We start from the raw sequence: 18272 nt of genomic DNA, 5'->3' as shown, positions 1-18272 counted from the left end.
GGCTGCATGCTGCAAGTCTACTCTCCCCAGCCTCCTCCACAGCTGAGCTGCACAGCAAGACCATGCAAACACCCCCCAACACACACACACACACTACTGCACTGTTTGCTCCCCTACAATAGCACTGGGCAGCACCTCTTCTTCCCCCTCCCCTCCCCAGGCTGCACCAGGTGGGAGGCAGGAAACAGAAGCCAGAGGAGGAAAAGGGAACCCATAGACTCCAGCTGTTGTTGCAGCCAGAGAAATGGGGAAAACAGCAGCCAGGCAGGGTCTGAGTGTTGCAACTTAACTTGAGGTCCTCATGCAGTTCACAAGCTGCCAGATGAACAGCTACTATATATGATCAAAGGTGTACTCCAAAGCAGTCTCATTGTACTTATGTAGTCACCAGACCCTGGTGGAAAGCTATAGTTGCAGTATGCAATTCTGACCTCAGAGATAACATGTACTCTTTCAGGCACTGCTAGGAAAGCAGTGTTTTGTTAATGTGCCATTGAGGAGGCTAAGATCTACCCGTACATGAATCCACCAGGTCACTTCTCAGTGATTTCCCATTTTAAAAACCCAACTTCAAGAACGGTCCCACTTCTGTTCACAATCAAATCTGGGATAGCTTCAGCCATAGCTTAATTAGACAAACATCGTACTGGTATCACACTGCCATGCAAGGCCAAAAATGTTCTTCATGTCATGGACTCAAATCAGTGACTCATCTCATCTGGCTTCACCAATAGTTACTAATAGCTGATGTTTCACGGGAAAGTAAAAAAGCACTTATAAAACAGTAACCAAATGTAAAAATGGAAGAAAACAATCCTGACCCCTGAAGCAAATCAGTGAATGCCTATAACATTGTTTCACATAAGCTTGCTTCTGTGAAAGTTTCTGCTGGAGAGAATAGTTGGGTCCAAGCAGGGCCCAAGCAAAGTAACTGTATACACACACACACAAATTCTCTTGTGGGATCAGGACATTAACTTTATACAGCTATGCATATTAAAAATGGCTGTAGCATTTGAAAAGTCCTGATCATCCAAAGAGTTATGCTACAAATAGTCAACTAACAGTTAATTTACTGTCACTGAGTTATAGGAACCGATGATTTAATGTATTTACTCCAACAGAATTTTTTTCAACATTGTAGTCTGCTGAGGCTGCCAAGGGAGACTCCATGGAAAACTAAGACTGCTTTTAAATAATTTTTCATACTGTTTGTTCACTATTTATAAAAACAAAACAAACAAAAACAGTTTTGGATCACGTACCTGAATTGTTCTTGCTAGCAAGACAGAAACATTAAAACTTATAGCTAATGATCCAAGAATCATGGAATTAAAGAACTGTAGAATACAGACCAGTAGTAAGGCAGTTACTTGTATAATATAGAGCATCATAACCTGCAACGAGATGTTATGTTTGCCAGAATTTCAAAAAATATTTAATATTTGATTAAAGCAAAGATCTATCAATTACTTTTAAAACTTTTACACGATGGCATCTACCACTAAAAATTAAAACACTCACTGATAGAACCTTATTTTGTAGAATATTCGTATGTATGAGAATTAACATAGTTAACAATATTTTATGCTTTTGCTATGAATTTTTGGTGCCACAACGAACACCAGCAGAGCTAGGAAAAATTGACTACGTAGCATCTTAGGGAAGTTTTAAAACAAAGTCAAAGTTCTTCCATAACCTCTGTGCAGTATCTTTCTGTCCCAAAACTTGTAATCGCAAATATTTATTTTAATAATTTCAAGCTAACAAACATTTTAGTTGCTTTGCATAAAATGGTCTTGACATTTTATCAAAATTACAGTAGGCAATTCTCATGGATGCTCAAATGGATATTCATGTTAGAAAACAAGTTACAGCAAAAGCTTTGTTATCCAGCACCCATGGGAAATGGGGGGCACCAGATAACCAAATATGCTGGTTACCTGAGAGGCCCGCACAGGCGTCTTTGCCTGCTTGGGCCGCTGCCCCTCCTGTCGCACCAGTGTGGCAAGGAACAGGGAGTGGGGCCCCGGGCATAATGGGAACAGGCTACTATTATGTTCTGGGATGTGGGGGCTTGGCAAAACTGGAAGTGCCACGGTAGGCACTTTTGTTTTCTCTTTTGCCATGTTGACTGGCATGCCGGTTAACAGAGTTTGTAAGGTGCCAGATAACGTGACTTTTGCTGTATTTTGCAAGATGCTATATGCAGCGTTTAATAATTATTATTTTTACATTGTAAATACAGAGCATAGTCTGATTACCACACTGGCCCAAAACACTAATCACCCTGGGACAACAGTCTATGCAAAGTTCATTTTAAATGAGTTTGTATTTAGGATACAATGACTGTCGAGCTGTAGTAGCTGCTGAGGTGTATCTATTACTACCCTGAGTTTATCTGCAGATGTAAATAAGAATGTGACTTAGCCTTGAATTCAAGAGTTTTAAGAGAGAAATAGTTTTTCTTTTTCATCCACATGATGATGTTTAGCATAAATTAACAACATTGCTTTAAAATTTAGGCCATCACCCTCTTAACTTTGAAACTGACAGCAGATGATTATTCTTTGTGCACTGGAATACTCTACAGTATAGTATGCTATAAAATGTATACTATTTTAAGTATACAATAATCATATTCAAAAACAGTCTGTAGGTAGGGATCATTTTACTGTCAACTTTGCAGTGCTTAGACAGTATATTGAGACTATCTCAATAGAACGAGAGACTTTTGTCAACCAATAAAGGGAAAATATTTTATTAAAATATGTTTTGTTCTATTCTGTAGTTAAACAATCATTCAACTAACAAATTCCAGTTTTTCCTCCTTACAACAACTGTTTTTTTTTAGTGATGGCTGCTGTTGTATGGTAAACTCAAATGTCTCAAGGGTATAACTTGTCTTGCTTGTTGCCGCAACAGCAATCTGGTCCATTCTATTCCTCCTTTTCATGTATGGTGCAGTGTCTATATCTGTCTTTCAAACAAGGATGTAAGGTTGTCAAGACAACATTTATACATTCTTATGACTTTACCTAGCAAAACTGTTATCACGTCTACACAGTTTATGTGACAGATTCATCACTATGACAGGTGCTTGTGGAAATCAATACCACAGAGATTTCCTCTTTAAGACTTTTTTATTGCCAATTTTTTGGGCTCTGGGTGCCGCTACAGCCTATGGGCCACCTAATTATTTATGATGTTGTAAACTATTTGTGGCAGAGAGAGTGCCTTCCTATGCATTTATGCAGCACCTGGCACTACAGGGACCTGATCCTTATTAGGACCTGCAGAAACTCATACTATAAATATAAATAAAGCAAACAAAAAAATCCCACTCAAATACCTTTGATCCAGTTCTGCCTCCAAGTCACTTAATGAGGAGTGCATGGGTGCAACTCAGGTAAGAAATGTGTCCATTTTATGGTTTCTTAAAGATTCTGTTGATACCATTTAAAGCATGACAAAAATGGGGCACTATAAAACTGCATAACCAGAAAGTAATGGCAATATAAAAACAGACTGTCCTGTCATTTAGGATGTGTAAAGAGCGCATTTTCAAAAGTGGATTCCTAAAGGCTCATAAGTTTTAATTTAGAAATGTAATCATGTTTCTATTTTCAAAAATGTTATGCAACCAGCAGCTCCCACTAGTGTAAAATCTTGCGTGTGTGTACACATGGAAACAACTATGCAACAATTCAGTAAAAAAAAAATGTCCTGAGTCTCTTCAGCTAACACCAGGATAATATATGACTAAATCATTCACACCTGTTAGTTATGAATATTAAGAGTTTCAAATGTCTTGTGTTGAAATGGCACTCCATTAATATCTTTTCAAAATAGCTGTAATTTCAAACCTACATTTTTATATTAACAACTTCTTTCAAAGATTTTAAAATTATGATCAAGTTATTTCCCTATATTGAGTGGAAAACCAGGGATTAATTTAATTACTTGTACAGGAATCTAACAGCATAGAGCATTTCTTAGTCTCTGCAGATTGTTACTTAAGAGTCACTATTGGTATACCATTATGTTGGGAATTAAATTGGAGAGTAAGCAACATTTGTCCAACTAAGACATTCTTAATAGTTTATCTTGAATCCATGTGAAAAAGCACTGTTGCTACGTGATAATTATTAATGCTTATAAATCAGATGACTGACATCTGAACTATGAATTTATTGGAAGGACAGGGCGTTAATGCAATATTTACATATTACATGGGGGGGCTGCAGGGACTGAGAGAGGCAGAGGCTATGGGTAGCAGGCTGTTGAGGGCAGAGCCTGCAGGGGACAGAGACTGCAGAGGGCAGGGGACGGGAATGAAAGGTACTGCGGGGAGGGGGGCAGGCTGCAAGGGGGGCAAGTAGTGGGGGGTAGGGGAAAAGGGGGCCAGCTGCATCCACTGCTACCAGCTCTCTGCAGTTGCTTTCCCCACTGTATCAGTGCAAGGGACAAAATTAAGATGACCCTCTGCTAATCAGATTCTAAACAAGGAAAATTATAACAAATTTATATATTTTCCACGTCTAGAATCTAATTATTAGGGGACTGTCTTAAATTCAAGGTAGTTTTGGATTCAACTAAATATAGTATATCAATACTTTATACATTCTTCTTCTAATTGTCCTTGGAATCTTGATTGTTTTAAGATGAAAAACATCCATTAAGACGCCCATGCAGTTTAACTTTTGTGTAGCTTATCAACGGATAACTTTGGACAGAGCTTTTCTGATATTGCTCTTAGTTGTCAAAAGTGAACACAAAAACATTCCAAGTGGGCAATGGGGAAAAAAGTCATACACATTTAACTTACTCAATTCTAGCCCCCTATAGTTTACAAAACTAATTGCTTAATGGTACATTAAAGTGCAATGCATGTTATACTACTTCTGAGACGATACCATCTTATAAAAGAAACACTTCACAGATTGGAAATGGGGAAAGACTGCTTATTTTCAGAAGTAATCTTACCTTTGCTGTGGGGAGCATGTCAAGAGAGTCCAATATAAATAATACTAATGCTTGTATCAACATCATAAACTGATTAAATTGCCAAGTCAGGCTAAAGAGGAATGTTGATAAAAACACCACCAGAAGTGTCAGTCTCTGGAAAAAACAAAACTTTTATTTGAATGATGTTACTTCCGATTTAAAGCTATAAAAAAAAAAAAAAAAGTTTAGATTAAAAAAAAATGTATCTCTAAAGGATTCCACTGAAAAGTGTTAACAGAGGTCACTCTTACTACAATAGTTGATTGCTGGATGATAGCCAGATTGACATAGAACATTTGTGACTATTCAAAATTAGACACTGCAGTTTTGCACCTGGAGGAAAAAAAAGTGTCATGGACATATTTTAATCCGAAAGCTCAGATATACCTTTTTAATTAGTAAAGTAAAATATAATCAATGGGGAAGGCATTCTTTAATGCTTAAGTCTCCAAAAGACTTTTTCTTAAATGATTCTGACAGCCTTTAACATTACCTCAAAGACTTAAAACTATTTCTACTTCCTTTGTAACATCATTTCTAACTATAAAATCTCCTTTTAGAACAATTTCATTTGTAACTCTTTTCAACAGTACTATTATTAGTGAAGTCTTATTTCAGCTATTTCCAAATTAAGTCTAGGTTTTTCTAGGCAACAATTTCTTCTTCCATCTATATAGTTCCTTGTACATTTCTATTATTATAATGGTTTAATAAAAGTAGGTGTTTTTGTTCTGAATTATAGTTGGTTATCTGCATATGTTCTCTTTCAACAACCTGCCTGTTATTTCTTATATTAGTATTGCTCTGTCAAAATGTTAGAAATACTTACTTCATGAAGAGGTTGTAAATGAGGTCTGAGGAGGTATGTGATTGCTGCTATCTGAACTGCAAAGAATGGCAGTGCCCAATTCTCTCTTAACGGAATGGTGAATTCTACTCTTGTAGTATCTATTCTATACAAAACAAATGAAGAGCCACAAATACACAACCAAAACTATATCTCCTGCAAATAATGTTACAATTAAAACAGACTACTTTCAGGATACTGAGAAACATTATTTTTCATTACGTAGCTGACTAGCAAGTCCCTTAAAAGCTGTCAAAATAATGTTCCAGAATTCATTTCTTGGTTTTTTGTGACATCGTTTCTCTCTTGTAACTAACTTTCTTTGTTGTCAGAGTGCTGCTACCATGGAGCCCAGTGTTCCCTTAGGCAACAGAGCAAGCAGGAGAAGGTTGGCAATTTTCAGATCAATGGCAAATGTTCTTCTGCAGTTTGGTTTGCATCAGGCACTTGTGGGAATAGATAGCTGTCATTTCCTTTTCTATAATATAACTGTAATTCAGTTGGTTTGTATTAATGGTGTAACTGAATGACACCGATCTGGACAGACTTCAGGCCATTCTTATAACATTTCAACATTTTAGGAACTACTAACGAAAGTCAGGAGTCCCCACTCAGCAGTTATTTCTCGATCTCTAAGCAAATGTAAAAAAATAAATCCCATGTCCATTTTTCCTTATGTAGCCAAAATGTTTACTTAAAATTATTTAATCTGCAAAGCACTAAGAAAACTAATCACACTACTACATACATATAAAGAATCATTCTGTCACTGGCATGCTTATTGTTAATTAATACATTAAACAATTGTGATAGGACCGACATTGTACTTAAGTTACAGAAAACACCCACAAGCTCTGGACGCAGCTGCATTCACAGTCTTAAAGTAGTACAGCAGCACATCAGATCCAAGGCCGCATTTTTCCTGTCTCACACAACCAGTGGCATATCTGTGTTAAGGAAGTGGGTAGACTTAAGTGCTAGTAACCCTGATGTCCCACCACTTAAGTGCTTGTTAGGGGCCTGCAGGCAAAGCCCTACAAGGAGAGATTGAGGGCCCTGGATCTCTGCAGCCACCACAAGAGAAGGCTGAGAGGTAATTTTGTGGCTGCCTACAAATTCATCGGAGGTGGGGGGTGGCAGCAAGGAATAGGAGATGCTCTGTTTACCAGGGCACCCCTTGGAGTGAGTTGGAACAACGGGCACAAATTGATGGAGAGCAGATTTAGGTTAGACATCAGGAAGAACTTCTTTATGGTAAGGGTTGCCAGAATCTGGAATGGGCTTCCAAGGGAGGTGGTGCTCTCCCCTACCTTGGGGGTCTTTCAAAGGAAGCTAGACATGCACCTGGCTGGGGTCATCTAATCCCAGCGCTCTTTCCTGCTGAGGGTAGGGGGTCAGATTTGATGATCTACTGAGGTCCCTTCCAACCCAAACATCTATGAATCTATGAAAACCATGGGCAGCTGAGACAGCCAATCCTGGGGCATCTATGTTAGAGCAGCCCTTAGATACTTTAACTTCATCCTGGCAGTTCCAGGCTGGTAAAGCTGACCAGCATTTCTTACTATCTAAATGGCTACCAGGTACAGTCCAGGGAAACTAGATATGGCTGTATTTTTCAAGCCTGATCTCAACCAGGACACTGGATTCAACCCTCCTAAAATGTTTTACTTTAACTTTGCAGTTTCAGCCCATTCTAATTATATTTAACTATTTTAAAATGTTTTTTGGCTAATCTAAAGAAAATGCTCACTGCTATATGTTCTCTCTTGCTTCAGTTAGTCTAGAGAATGGTGATACATACTTTACTGTGAAAATTAAACTTTAGGAAGAATAGATGTTAGTTATACTAACCTGTTGATAATATACCAGAAAGCTGCTAATAAGCCTGAAAGCCATGTTCCGCTGAGAAGCCAGCTGGTTATGTACAAAGCAATGACATAAAGAGCCTGAAGTCCAAACAAAGTATAGATATAAAAATAAACAGGCTCTAAGTATCGCTGTAAAACAGAGGAATATTGAAGTTGGTATAAAATAGTGGAAAAATACTTTAAACTGATTTGAATTTAAAGAAATAGTCCTACACAAATTCAAACCATTAAAAGGCCAAAAAAACCCAACCCACCAAAAACATGATTTCCTTAAAATAAAATCTTTACAATTATTTTAATTGATAATTCATTAAAAACAGATTAAGTCCATAATAAAGTTGAACTAAAACACAAAGTTATCTAGTTAAAATCCCAACTTATACCCTCAGTCCCACTTCAGTATCTTGTCCATTCACAGGGTGCATCTACATGTGCAATTAATGCAAAGTAATAAACTCTGGAGCAATTTGAGCTGGAGTAAACTGTTCCCAGGCATAGCATCTACATGTGCTCCCAAGAGAGCAGCGTCTGAGAGAAGGCGGAACAGGCCTGGGCTGACAGGAGGCATGGGGAGGTCAGCTATGGACTCTGGGTGGCAGCATCAGATGGCAGAGGGGCTGGTTGGGGCACAAGGGTGAAAGTGTGGAGCTGTGTGGCTAGGTGGCAGGCAGGAGTCTGGACCCTGGCTGGCTGGGCTGACCAGGTGCAATTTATGTCTGTGGTCATCATCCACATATGTGATTAATCACAGTTATTTACTACTCTGTAAGACCGTACCATCCTCAGCAGTACTGTCTTATGGCAGCGCTAATCAGTTTTATTGCAGTCTAAAGCTGCCACATGTGTAGATGGTGATGCTTTACTATGCAGCAAATCAGTCTACTCTGCAGTACAGTGAACATATAGATGCACCCACTGGGAGGGAATTCAACAGCAACAGGATGTCCACAAGGATTTTAGCAAGGGGACAGGAACCAGGAAGGTTACATTTGCTCAGCTAGTGATCAGAGGCAGACTGATGGAAGTTCCTCCTACAGTCCTGACATACTGGGAGAATTGGCAGGTCTAAGCCTTGTTACGTTCCATTATACTGTTCTAATGCTGTATTTGACCAAGGTGAACACAAAAGTGGAATTTCACAGGACTATTTCTAAGGAGGATGGAGATAAACTATTCTCTGTGGCCACCTGGGACAGGGAAAAGAGCATTGATCTTAAATTGCAGCAAGGGAAATTTAGGTTGGATATTAGGAAGAACTTTCTCACTACCAGAGTGGTTAAGTATTGGATGAGGCTTTCCAAAGTGGTTGTAGAATAACCATTCCTGGACATTTTTAAGACCAGATTAGACAAAAACATGATTGAAATGGTTTAGTCAGGGATAATCCTGCCTTGGGTAGGGGAAAGGACCAGATGACCTCCTTCCAGGCCTACTTTTCTATGACTCCGTAAAATCTTTTTATCAACCTGGCCAAACCAGTACTCATTTTTGAAACCCTGCACAAGCATACACAAAAAGAGTAAGAGTACAAAGACTAAGAATGACCATAAAGATACTTGCTCCTCTTTCAGGAACAAATCTAACATGGCAATGAACAAGTAATTTAAGCCACATTTGTGCATATAAAATTTGACTTTTCAATAGGTTTTCATGTGTGTTTGCATCTGAAAACAAAATGTAGTTTTTAAATTTGTAAAAATATATTTGAGATGTATATTCCTTCTGAGAAATGAAGGCTGTGATTCACTAGGGAGCCTTTTCTGATGCCTCTAGGAATTTAAAGCCATAATTAAATGCTTACCTGAACAGGAAGAATCTTATAAAGAATGCTGAGAAACACCTCCTGGTAAACATTCATTCGTTCAAGTATGTTGATTGTCCTCAGAGATTCTGTTTTATTGTCATGTACTAGGTCATGTAATCCTAAACATTAAAAATAAACAAAAGTAAAGGAATGCTGTTTTTATTTATTCCACATCCATGGTATAGTGTGAACTTTTCAAGTGTATTTTAAGGTCTTCTTTGAAAGATTTATGAAGTTTTTTTTGTCAAAGATTTGAAACACACTATTTTATCTGGCTGAGTTACAAAGACCTAAAAAAACTTCTTTGATTTTCCCAGTTGTAATGATTCTTGGATGACTGCTAATGCAAGTAAATATGAAACATTCAGTGCTATACTTACATTCCCAATGTGTTAGAAATTGCAATGATAAATTATGTTTGCAGCAACAGACTCGGGGTATTAAATATGATGTGAGAAGCTGTGCACTTCTAAATCACTACTACAAGGTTTGATATCGATAGAGTCACTACCAACTATAACAGATACAAGGTTAACATAAGCATAATCACTTAGAGATCTCACCCCAAATTCTAGAAGATAATATATTACCACAAATAACCCAACTTGCACCATACTAGGTTATTATGTATTTTGTAACAAAGCCTAGAACATTCAACCAGTCATGAGAGACCCTGCTCTGCTAGGAGCTTTGTGTACACAATATGTATAACAATGCTTCTGTACCTGTGAAGGTACTTCACAGGAGGCACTACAGCCTTCTTCTGGCTAATCTATTCCTATACATTGTGTAAACGCATCAAATAGCCTCCAGCACTTTATTAAGCACAAAATTAATTTTTCTTTAAGTTAATTTGAACACCTTAAAATACCTTGTCGGATGGATGGAGCCTGCAGCATCTGTTTGTAGTAGGAGTAATACAGTCCACATTCAGTCCTGAATGAAATTTCTCGTTCTACTTCCTGCAAATAAAATTTAAAAACCAAGCTACTTCAAGTACAACAATAAAACATTGCTTCTACTTGCATCCTGGTATGGTGTAAAGTTGAGTAATTTCACTAAATCAGTTTGTTAAATATTTAGACCTGCAAACTTTAGACCTGATTCTCGTGTGGGTAGTCATTTCTCATATTTTTATTCTCCACCAAAGTCAGTAGGATTCTAGTGTGAAAAACAATTACTCAGATGAGAAAGACTTGTAAGAGGGACCCTGTAATGAGAAAATCAAATTAGAATAGGAATGTTTGTATTACTTTCTTCAAACTTCAATTAAGCTTTTCTTTTGTCTCAACATTCCCTTTCATGTCAGGCACTCAGAATTTCTGGCTAAACTGATATAATTCATCTGCACAGTGACTGTACATTGTCTAAGACTAAATGACTGGAGTTTACAGTGTCTGTGATTTAATCTGGATAAAGCTGAAGCTAAAACGGCAAATTAGGTCAGGGGAACAAAAAAGGTGGCAGAGGTGATACTACCTCTACCAGAGGGAGCTTGCCTGCCTTCGCAATTCCGACTGAAAACTTGGGATACTACTGGTTCTTCACTTATTACTGTTATAGTTCTGGGCAGTCAGGTAGCTGCAGTACTTAAAAGCTGGATTTTTTCAAAGTGCAAATGCTGGTTAGCAGGCTGCAACCTTTTCTTTTCCAGATGCAGGTGTCTCTGTAGTGATCCAAGTCTTTGCCACTTTGAGATTTGGTTAATCCAATATGCTCTACCTGAGGCTACATCTTAATACTGTTTAGAGACTTCAACTTGTGCAGAATGCATCTGCCCACTTGTTAAATGCTGTTTCTTACATGGAGCCAGCTGTTCAACACTTTACACTTCAGTTATAGGTTAAAACAACACTGGTTTCCTGTTTGTTTTCAGGTGTAAATGAAGACAATGATTTTAATCTATAAATCCTTAAATGAATTGTGTTCTGAGTATATCAAGACTTGACTGTATTCTTACATGATGCTGTAATAGTTGAGATCTAGAGAGATATACATGCTTAAATATCTTACTCTGTGTAGAAAGATGCTTTTGGTAGGAGACTCTTATGTTTCAATTAATTTCCCCCACTTAGTTCATGAGTCTTGCAGGCTTATAGAGGCTTAACACTTGTTCAAAGCCTTCCATGAGTATATTTTAACAAAATAAATTACTTAAAACAATACAGCATGAGGTGAAAACATTTAGCTTTTTATCTCAATTTATTTTACCAATAATGATGAATTTTAGTAAATTATACATATTTTTTTAAAGTAGCACAGCAAAAGCCCTCATTTAAACACTAAATTAGAAGGCATTTATCTCTAGCTTTGAGAATCCAATAAGACTGCCGTATGTGAAGCAAGCAATTAAAACATGAAAAAACCCCAACTAGATTTCTAAAGATAATTCTATTAATTCACCTTTCTTTACAAAAGAGCATAGCTGAATAATGGAATGGCATTGTTTTCCCATCTTTTATGGCTGTCATTCTGGTTAGTACAATATTGCATACAATTTCAAGGCTTGCATCTCTTTTATATAGCAAAGCTGATTGTTTCACCTCTTTTCTTGGAATAGAATCAATGTTATTTCAGTGCTAACATAAAATGATACAGAAAAAAGGCTTCCAACTTCAGTGTTGTGCTGAAAACACTGAAAAAAGCACACATTTTACTGAAGTCAACTGAAGCTATATTAACTAATCCAATACTAGGTCTGGTCTGAGATGAACTAACAAATAAAAAAGGCATCTAAAATCACCAGTCAGCCCACACTTAACTTCTCCAGCTGCTTTGCAGCATACTTGAATATTACACCACCAGTAGAATTCACTGACATTAGTACTAATGTTAATAGCCACAAACTAAGCAAAATTAAAATGAGTAGGCTTGAACTAGATCATTGGATGGTACAGCTGTGATTTCTGGTTTCTATTCATCATTACTGAAAAGTTTTCTAAGAGCACAAAAAAAGCTGTTGCTTGTAAGTGCTAAAGAGAAGAAATCTTTAACATTTGGAATTTATTAAGGCGGGGGAGGGTAATCACAGAGGGGGATCTAATTAGCAAAAATGCATTCAAACATGATTAATTTGTAATCCTGGCACCAGCTGTATTCAACCAAATGCTATACTTTGAGACAAACACTAGTGAGTTTTACATCTGTTTCATGCTAAGATAACATCTGCTTTATTCATTCACAATACTTTTCCAGTTCTGCAGCAATCTATATTTTTCCTAGTGTGCCATGTAAATAAGAACATATAGAGTTAAGCGTAAATATTTGAATGCATGCTTAACTATTACTGTATGTTTGATTTGCTGAAAGGCTTATCATAGAATCCAGCATATCTCCTAGGAAAAAATGTGCGAGTAGCCTAAGACCTGTTCTCACAGAAACGTATGAAAGCAGAGTAAAGTGTAAAAGGACATTTTGGAGGATCTGCATGACAGTTTATACAGTAATCTATCAAACACACTCCAACAATTGTAGTAAGCAGTGAAAACAACATATGAAGGACACAACATACTATGTCTACTCATAGTCAATATCCTGCTTTCCATACAACATTTTAGAACCAATGGGCACATCCCCACAAGTGGGAATGTGTATTTCCCTGGGGACAAACAGCCCCGGTACAATATAGAATCATTAAAATTTAGGGTTGGAAAGGGACCTCCAGAGGTCACCTAGTCCAACCCCCTGCTCAAAGCATTAATTATATTATTCCAGCCAGAGCTTTGTTAAGCCAGGCCTTAAAAACCTCCTAGGATGGAGAGTCCACCACCTCTCTCAGTAATCTGTTCCAGTGCTTCACCACCCTTCTAGTGAGAGTTTTTCCTAATATCCAACCTAAACTTCCCTTGCTGCAATGTGAGACCATTGATCCTTGTTTTGTTATGTACCACTATCACTGAGAACAGTTTAGCTCCATCCTCTTTGGTATCACCCATTAGGTACTCAAAGGCTGCTATCAAATTCACCCTCAGTCTTCTCTTTTGCAGACCAAGCGCCGTTCCCTCAGCCTCTCTTCATAAGTCATATGCCCCAGGCTCCTGGTCATTTTTGTTTGCTCTCTGTTAGACTCTTTCCAACTTGTCCACATCTTTTCTATAGTGCAGGGTCCAAAACTGGACACAGTACTCTAGATGTGGCCTCACCAGTGCAGAATAAAGGGGAAAAATTACTTCCCTTGATCTGCTGGCAACACTCCTACTAATGCAGCACAGTATGCCATTAGCCTTCTTGGCAACAAGGGCACACTGCTGACTCATATCCATCTTACTGTCCATTGTAACCTCCAGGTCCTTTTCTGCACAGCTGCTACTTAGCCAGTTGGTCCCAAGCCTGTAGCAGGGCATAGGATTTTTTCCGTCCTAAGTGCAGAACTTTGCACTTCTCCTTGTTGAAGCTCATGAGCGTTCTTTTGGCCCAATCCTCTAATTTTGTCTGAATCCTAGCCCTAACCTCCAGAGCATCTACTACACCCCCCAGCTTGGTGCCATCTGCAAGTTTGCTGAGGGTGCAATTCATCCCATCTTCCAGATAGCAATGAAGCTACTGAACAAAAACAGCCCTAGGACCACCCCCTGGGGCACTGCACTTGATTTTGGCTGCCAGCCAAAACTGATTACTACCCATTGAGCTCAACAATCCAGCCACCTTCCTATCTACCTTACAGTCCATTCATCTAACCCATGCTACCTCAGCTTGCTTGCAAGAATGCTATGGGAGATGGTATCAAAAGCCTTGCTAAAGTCAAGGTATATTACATCCACTGCTTTCCCTGAATACACAGAGCCAGTCATCTCATCATACGAAGCAATCCGATTGGTCAGGCATGCCTTGCCCTTGGTGAATCCATGCTGATCACCTTCTTCTTCTCCAAGTGCTTAGAAATGGATTCTTTGAGGACCTGCTCCATGATTTTTCTGGGGACTAAGGTGAGGCTGACTGGTCTATAGTTCCCTGGATCTTTCTTTTTCCTTTTCTTAAATATGGGCACTATGTTTGCCCTTTCCCATCACCTGGGACCTCTCCTGGTTGCCATGAATTTTCAAAGATGATGGCCAGTGGCTCTGCAATCATATCAGCCAACTCCCTCAGAACCCTTGGATGTACTGCATCCAGCCCCATGGATTTGTACACGTCCATCCTTTCTAAACAGTTCCTAACCTATTCTTTCACCACTGAAGGCTGCTCACCCTCTCCCCAAACTGTGCTGCCTGATGCAGTAGTCTGGGAGCTGACCTTGCCTGTGAAGACCAAGGTAAAAAAAAGGCATTGAGTACTTCAGCCTTTTCCTCATTATGTCACTAGGTTGCCTCCCCCATTCAGTAAAGGACTCACACTTTCCCTGAACTTCCTCTTGGTGCTGACATACTTGGAGAAACCCTTCTTTGTTACCCTTCACATCCCTTGCTAGCTGCAACTCCAATTGAGCTTTGGCCTTCTTGATTTCATCCCTGCATGCCCAAGCAATACTATACTCCTCCCTAGTCATCTGTCCAAGCAGTATGTGCCACTGCTACCTGTCCCCAGAGAATGCCTGTACACAGGCACTCTGGCATATGGTTTCCCCAGGTAGGGTAAGGGTGGCTATGGCCAGCACCTGGGCTGGCCCGGGCAGCCTCACCTGGAGTCCTGGGGGTCTCCAGGGGCTGCGACTGGAGAGACTTGGTAGCAGGGAGCTTAGCTGGCAGCCAATGTGGCTCTGGCTGGCTAGGCTTTGGTTCTGGGTGGCACATGCTGCCGCCCTGCGCACCACCCCACTTATAGGGGTGGGTTTTTTTGCACTAAGATTTCCCGTTGTCAACACCTCCCCCCCTCCCCACCGGACTGCAAACTGGCAGCACAAAGAATGCCTACATGTGCAGTGCATGTGGTGCCACAGACATGCCTGCGGCATCGCATACTGCATGTGTGCACTCATCTGGATGCCCAATCACTCCAACTCTCTTAACCAAATCATCCAAAATATAGGAAAATAGCTTAAGTGTGCTCTGAGATTTTCTCCAGGCAGCAAAAGTATATATTTAATTATACTGTCTGCCTTTATTTAGCCTAGTTTGATTCAACATGACCAAATATAGTTTGTGCATTATGAAAGATTTTTATTATTTTCAACTTTTAAATTTAATCCAGATCAGTTAGATTAACAAATCTCCTCAACTTTACAAGTAAACACACAATATAGGCAGCTGCTATTATTGTTCCAGGTTGCAAATTGTGCCCTCAGCAAACATATTTGGTTAACATACAAGGTCTCTTGGCTGGTTAACCTCAGATCCATCTGTTAGAATGGCAGAGTTCCTGCTCAAATATTAATCTGAGTTTTGATACTGGGTCAAGGTGCCAAGCAATAGGTTTACATATATGGGTGGCTAAACACTGGAAGTGACACTTCAAGAGGACTGCAACAAAGAATTGATTCTACTTAGGGTTTCTTCCTCCTCATGGATTATAGCTGTTCATTTATTTGTGGTATTAAGGAAATTATTGTTCACCTCCATTTAGGACTCTGCATGTGAAAGTGAAAGACACGAGCAGTTTATTAAACAGAACAAGGAAGGCCTTCAGGATTTAAATCCTACTTCTGGCAAAGATTTGAGGCCACATTTTAATTTTACTCTGATTCTGACTAGTAAAACTGTATTGAAATAAACAGAGTATCATTAATCTTAAGAGCTTGGATATACAGAGAAACCAATGATTATATACAGCTCTGAAGCTTATGTATGCAAATGAGAGTGTGTTGAATCCCTGTGTGGAGGTCCTTCAGAACTGCAGTCGCATTAGAGTACTGTTGCTTAAGGTGAGTGTAACTAAAGTTAGTGCACAGGAGGAGAATGAAGCCCAACGTTTTATCTGTCATCTACCATCCCACCAAGAACACTGGACATATACTCCTATGATCACTACTATATATATATAATATATATGCTAGATATATATACAAGATCCTCAGCTGTACTTGGCAAAGTGCCCTACATTCTGGTTTTTCACTCATGAACCATTGCAAGAGGTCATGGTCACAGAAATATTATTGTTTGTTACATATCTAACTTGTAGCATACATCTCAGTCCTTGGATATGTCTTCTTCTTAACTGTCTTCCCTTACTCCAATGACCATGGCAAAATCAGATAAATATAGGCGAGTATATGTACTTAACTCATCTAACTGCGACAAGGCTCACTTGTACCACAGCAGTTGCAACCACTAGTCTCCTAAAAGCAAGCAATCCTCAGAGTAGTACTTTACTGTCAGACAAACTCATTGTTGTGTGAAATCATTATTGCTAGATATTGGAAATTGGGTTTTATGACTAGCTTTCCACAGTACAACTGACACCTCATTTTTGTAAGAAGGCCATCACAAATGGTAGGTTCATAAATGTCAATTGCAATGATTATCTTTATTTTGAGTTAGGATACATAGCTATAAAGGATAACTACTTTTCACTTTTAGTTTTGGGAACTGAATAAAATTGGTGGATCTTTTACACAATTCTATAACCAAGCAATTGAAAGTATAGTAATACATGCTTTATATTGGAACACTGGATAAGAATTGGATTTTCATCTTATGAACTTAAGTAGTTTATACTTGAAACTCATGCTAGTTCAGTGGCCCAAAATGAATTTAAACTGGTCAAAGACCATCACTGGACAATTTCTCCTGTACGTGTATGAGAGGTGAAAGCCTGACAACAGAGAAGGTAAAGTAACATAGCAACCTTCCCCAGTGCCCTGCAGAATCTCACTACAATTATGTAAGTCAGCGAAGCTCAATCTTTTTGGTTGGTGGGCTGGATAGGCAGTGCCCAGGCCATCTGCAGGCCGAATCCAGCCATGGGTCCTGACAAGGGGCAGTTGCAGCAAAATCCCATCCAGCCGCACAGAGTGGAGCAGGGGGCATCTCAGCTCTAACCTGGCCGTACGGGTGGGAGGGGACCCAGTCCCATGGAGGAAAGGTGCATGGCCCAGCCCCACAGGGGAAAGGATTGTGGACCACCCCCAACCCAGTGCCATAGGGGAGGAGGTGTGGCCCAGTCCCAATGTGGCCCTGAAGCGGGAAGGGGCGTAACCCAGCCCCACAGGGGCAAAGGGGACTCAGCCCTGCAGGAGAAGGGAAGAGGCTAAGCCAGCCCCAACCTGGCCCCAGGGGGAAAGGGGACGTGGCCTAGCCCTGTTCAGCCCAGGGGGAGGAGTGTGGCCTGGCTTCATCCAGCCACAGGGGTAAGATGAGGGGGCATGACCTGGCAGACAGAGCTTGGGAATTTAACAGCAGGGGAGGGTGGCCATATTTACTCCTACCACTCCTCTGCTGTCAAATTTGCCAATCCATGGGAAGCTCTATGGGCCGGATACCTATGGTTCTGCAGGCCGTATCTGGCCCACAGGCCAGAAGTTGAGCACCCCTAAGTTAAAGTTGTCCCTTGAAGCTTCAACCTGAACTAGGGCTAAAGCTGCACAAGTATGGACAGGAGATACAAATGACTCACTAACAACATCACCTCTCTGCTGTACCCAAGCAGAGCTCAGGTCCAGCACACTGGAGAGGCAAGCCCTAAACCAGTAATTCTCAAATCAGGGTACCACAGATCTTGGGGTGCTCTGAGATCCTTTCAATGGTGCCACAGGATGCCATGCAATGTCAGCCCTGTTAGATGTGAAAGCATGACAAAATTAACCAGAGAGATTTCAAACTGGAATTCAGTAAGAACATTCTGATCTGTTGTAGTCTGAATTCTCTGCAAC

General features: G+C 39.7%; 1 protein-coding gene across 3 annotated transcripts in view; it reads right to left on the bottom strand.

The window, feature by feature from the left end:
* The window catches only part of DPY19L3 (dpy-19 like 3 (C. elegans)), a 65193-nt gene that overhangs the window by 32585 nt on the left and 14336 nt on the right, over nucleotides 1–18272 (bottom strand). For all 3 annotated transcript variants that reach the window (XM_019535822.1, XM_019535821.1, XM_019535820.1), the window contains exons 4-9: nucleotides 10401–10491; nucleotides 9527–9648; nucleotides 7709–7854; nucleotides 5837–5960; nucleotides 4987–5121; nucleotides 1266–1397 (exon numbers count right to left, since the gene is read on the bottom strand). In XM_019535822.1, coding sequence (XP_019391367.1) covers nucleotides 1266–1397; nucleotides 4987–5121; nucleotides 5837–5960; nucleotides 7709–7854; nucleotides 9527–9648; nucleotides 10401–10491 — 750 coding nt within the window. The remainder of the gene's footprint in view (nucleotides 1–1265; nucleotides 1398–4986; nucleotides 5122–5836; nucleotides 5961–7708; nucleotides 7855–9526; nucleotides 9649–10400; nucleotides 10492–18272) is intronic.

The sequence above is a fragment of the Crocodylus porosus genome, unplaced genomic scaffold (genome assembly GCF_001723895.1).
Source record: "Crocodylus porosus isolate Cpor-Errol unplaced genomic scaffold, CroPor_comp1, whole genome shotgun sequence".
Classification (NCBI taxonomy): domain Eukaryota; kingdom Metazoa; phylum Chordata; order Crocodylia; family Crocodylidae; genus Crocodylus; species Crocodylus porosus.
Note: the sequence above shows the minus strand (reverse complement) of the source record. Positions and strands in the feature narration are given on the sequence as shown.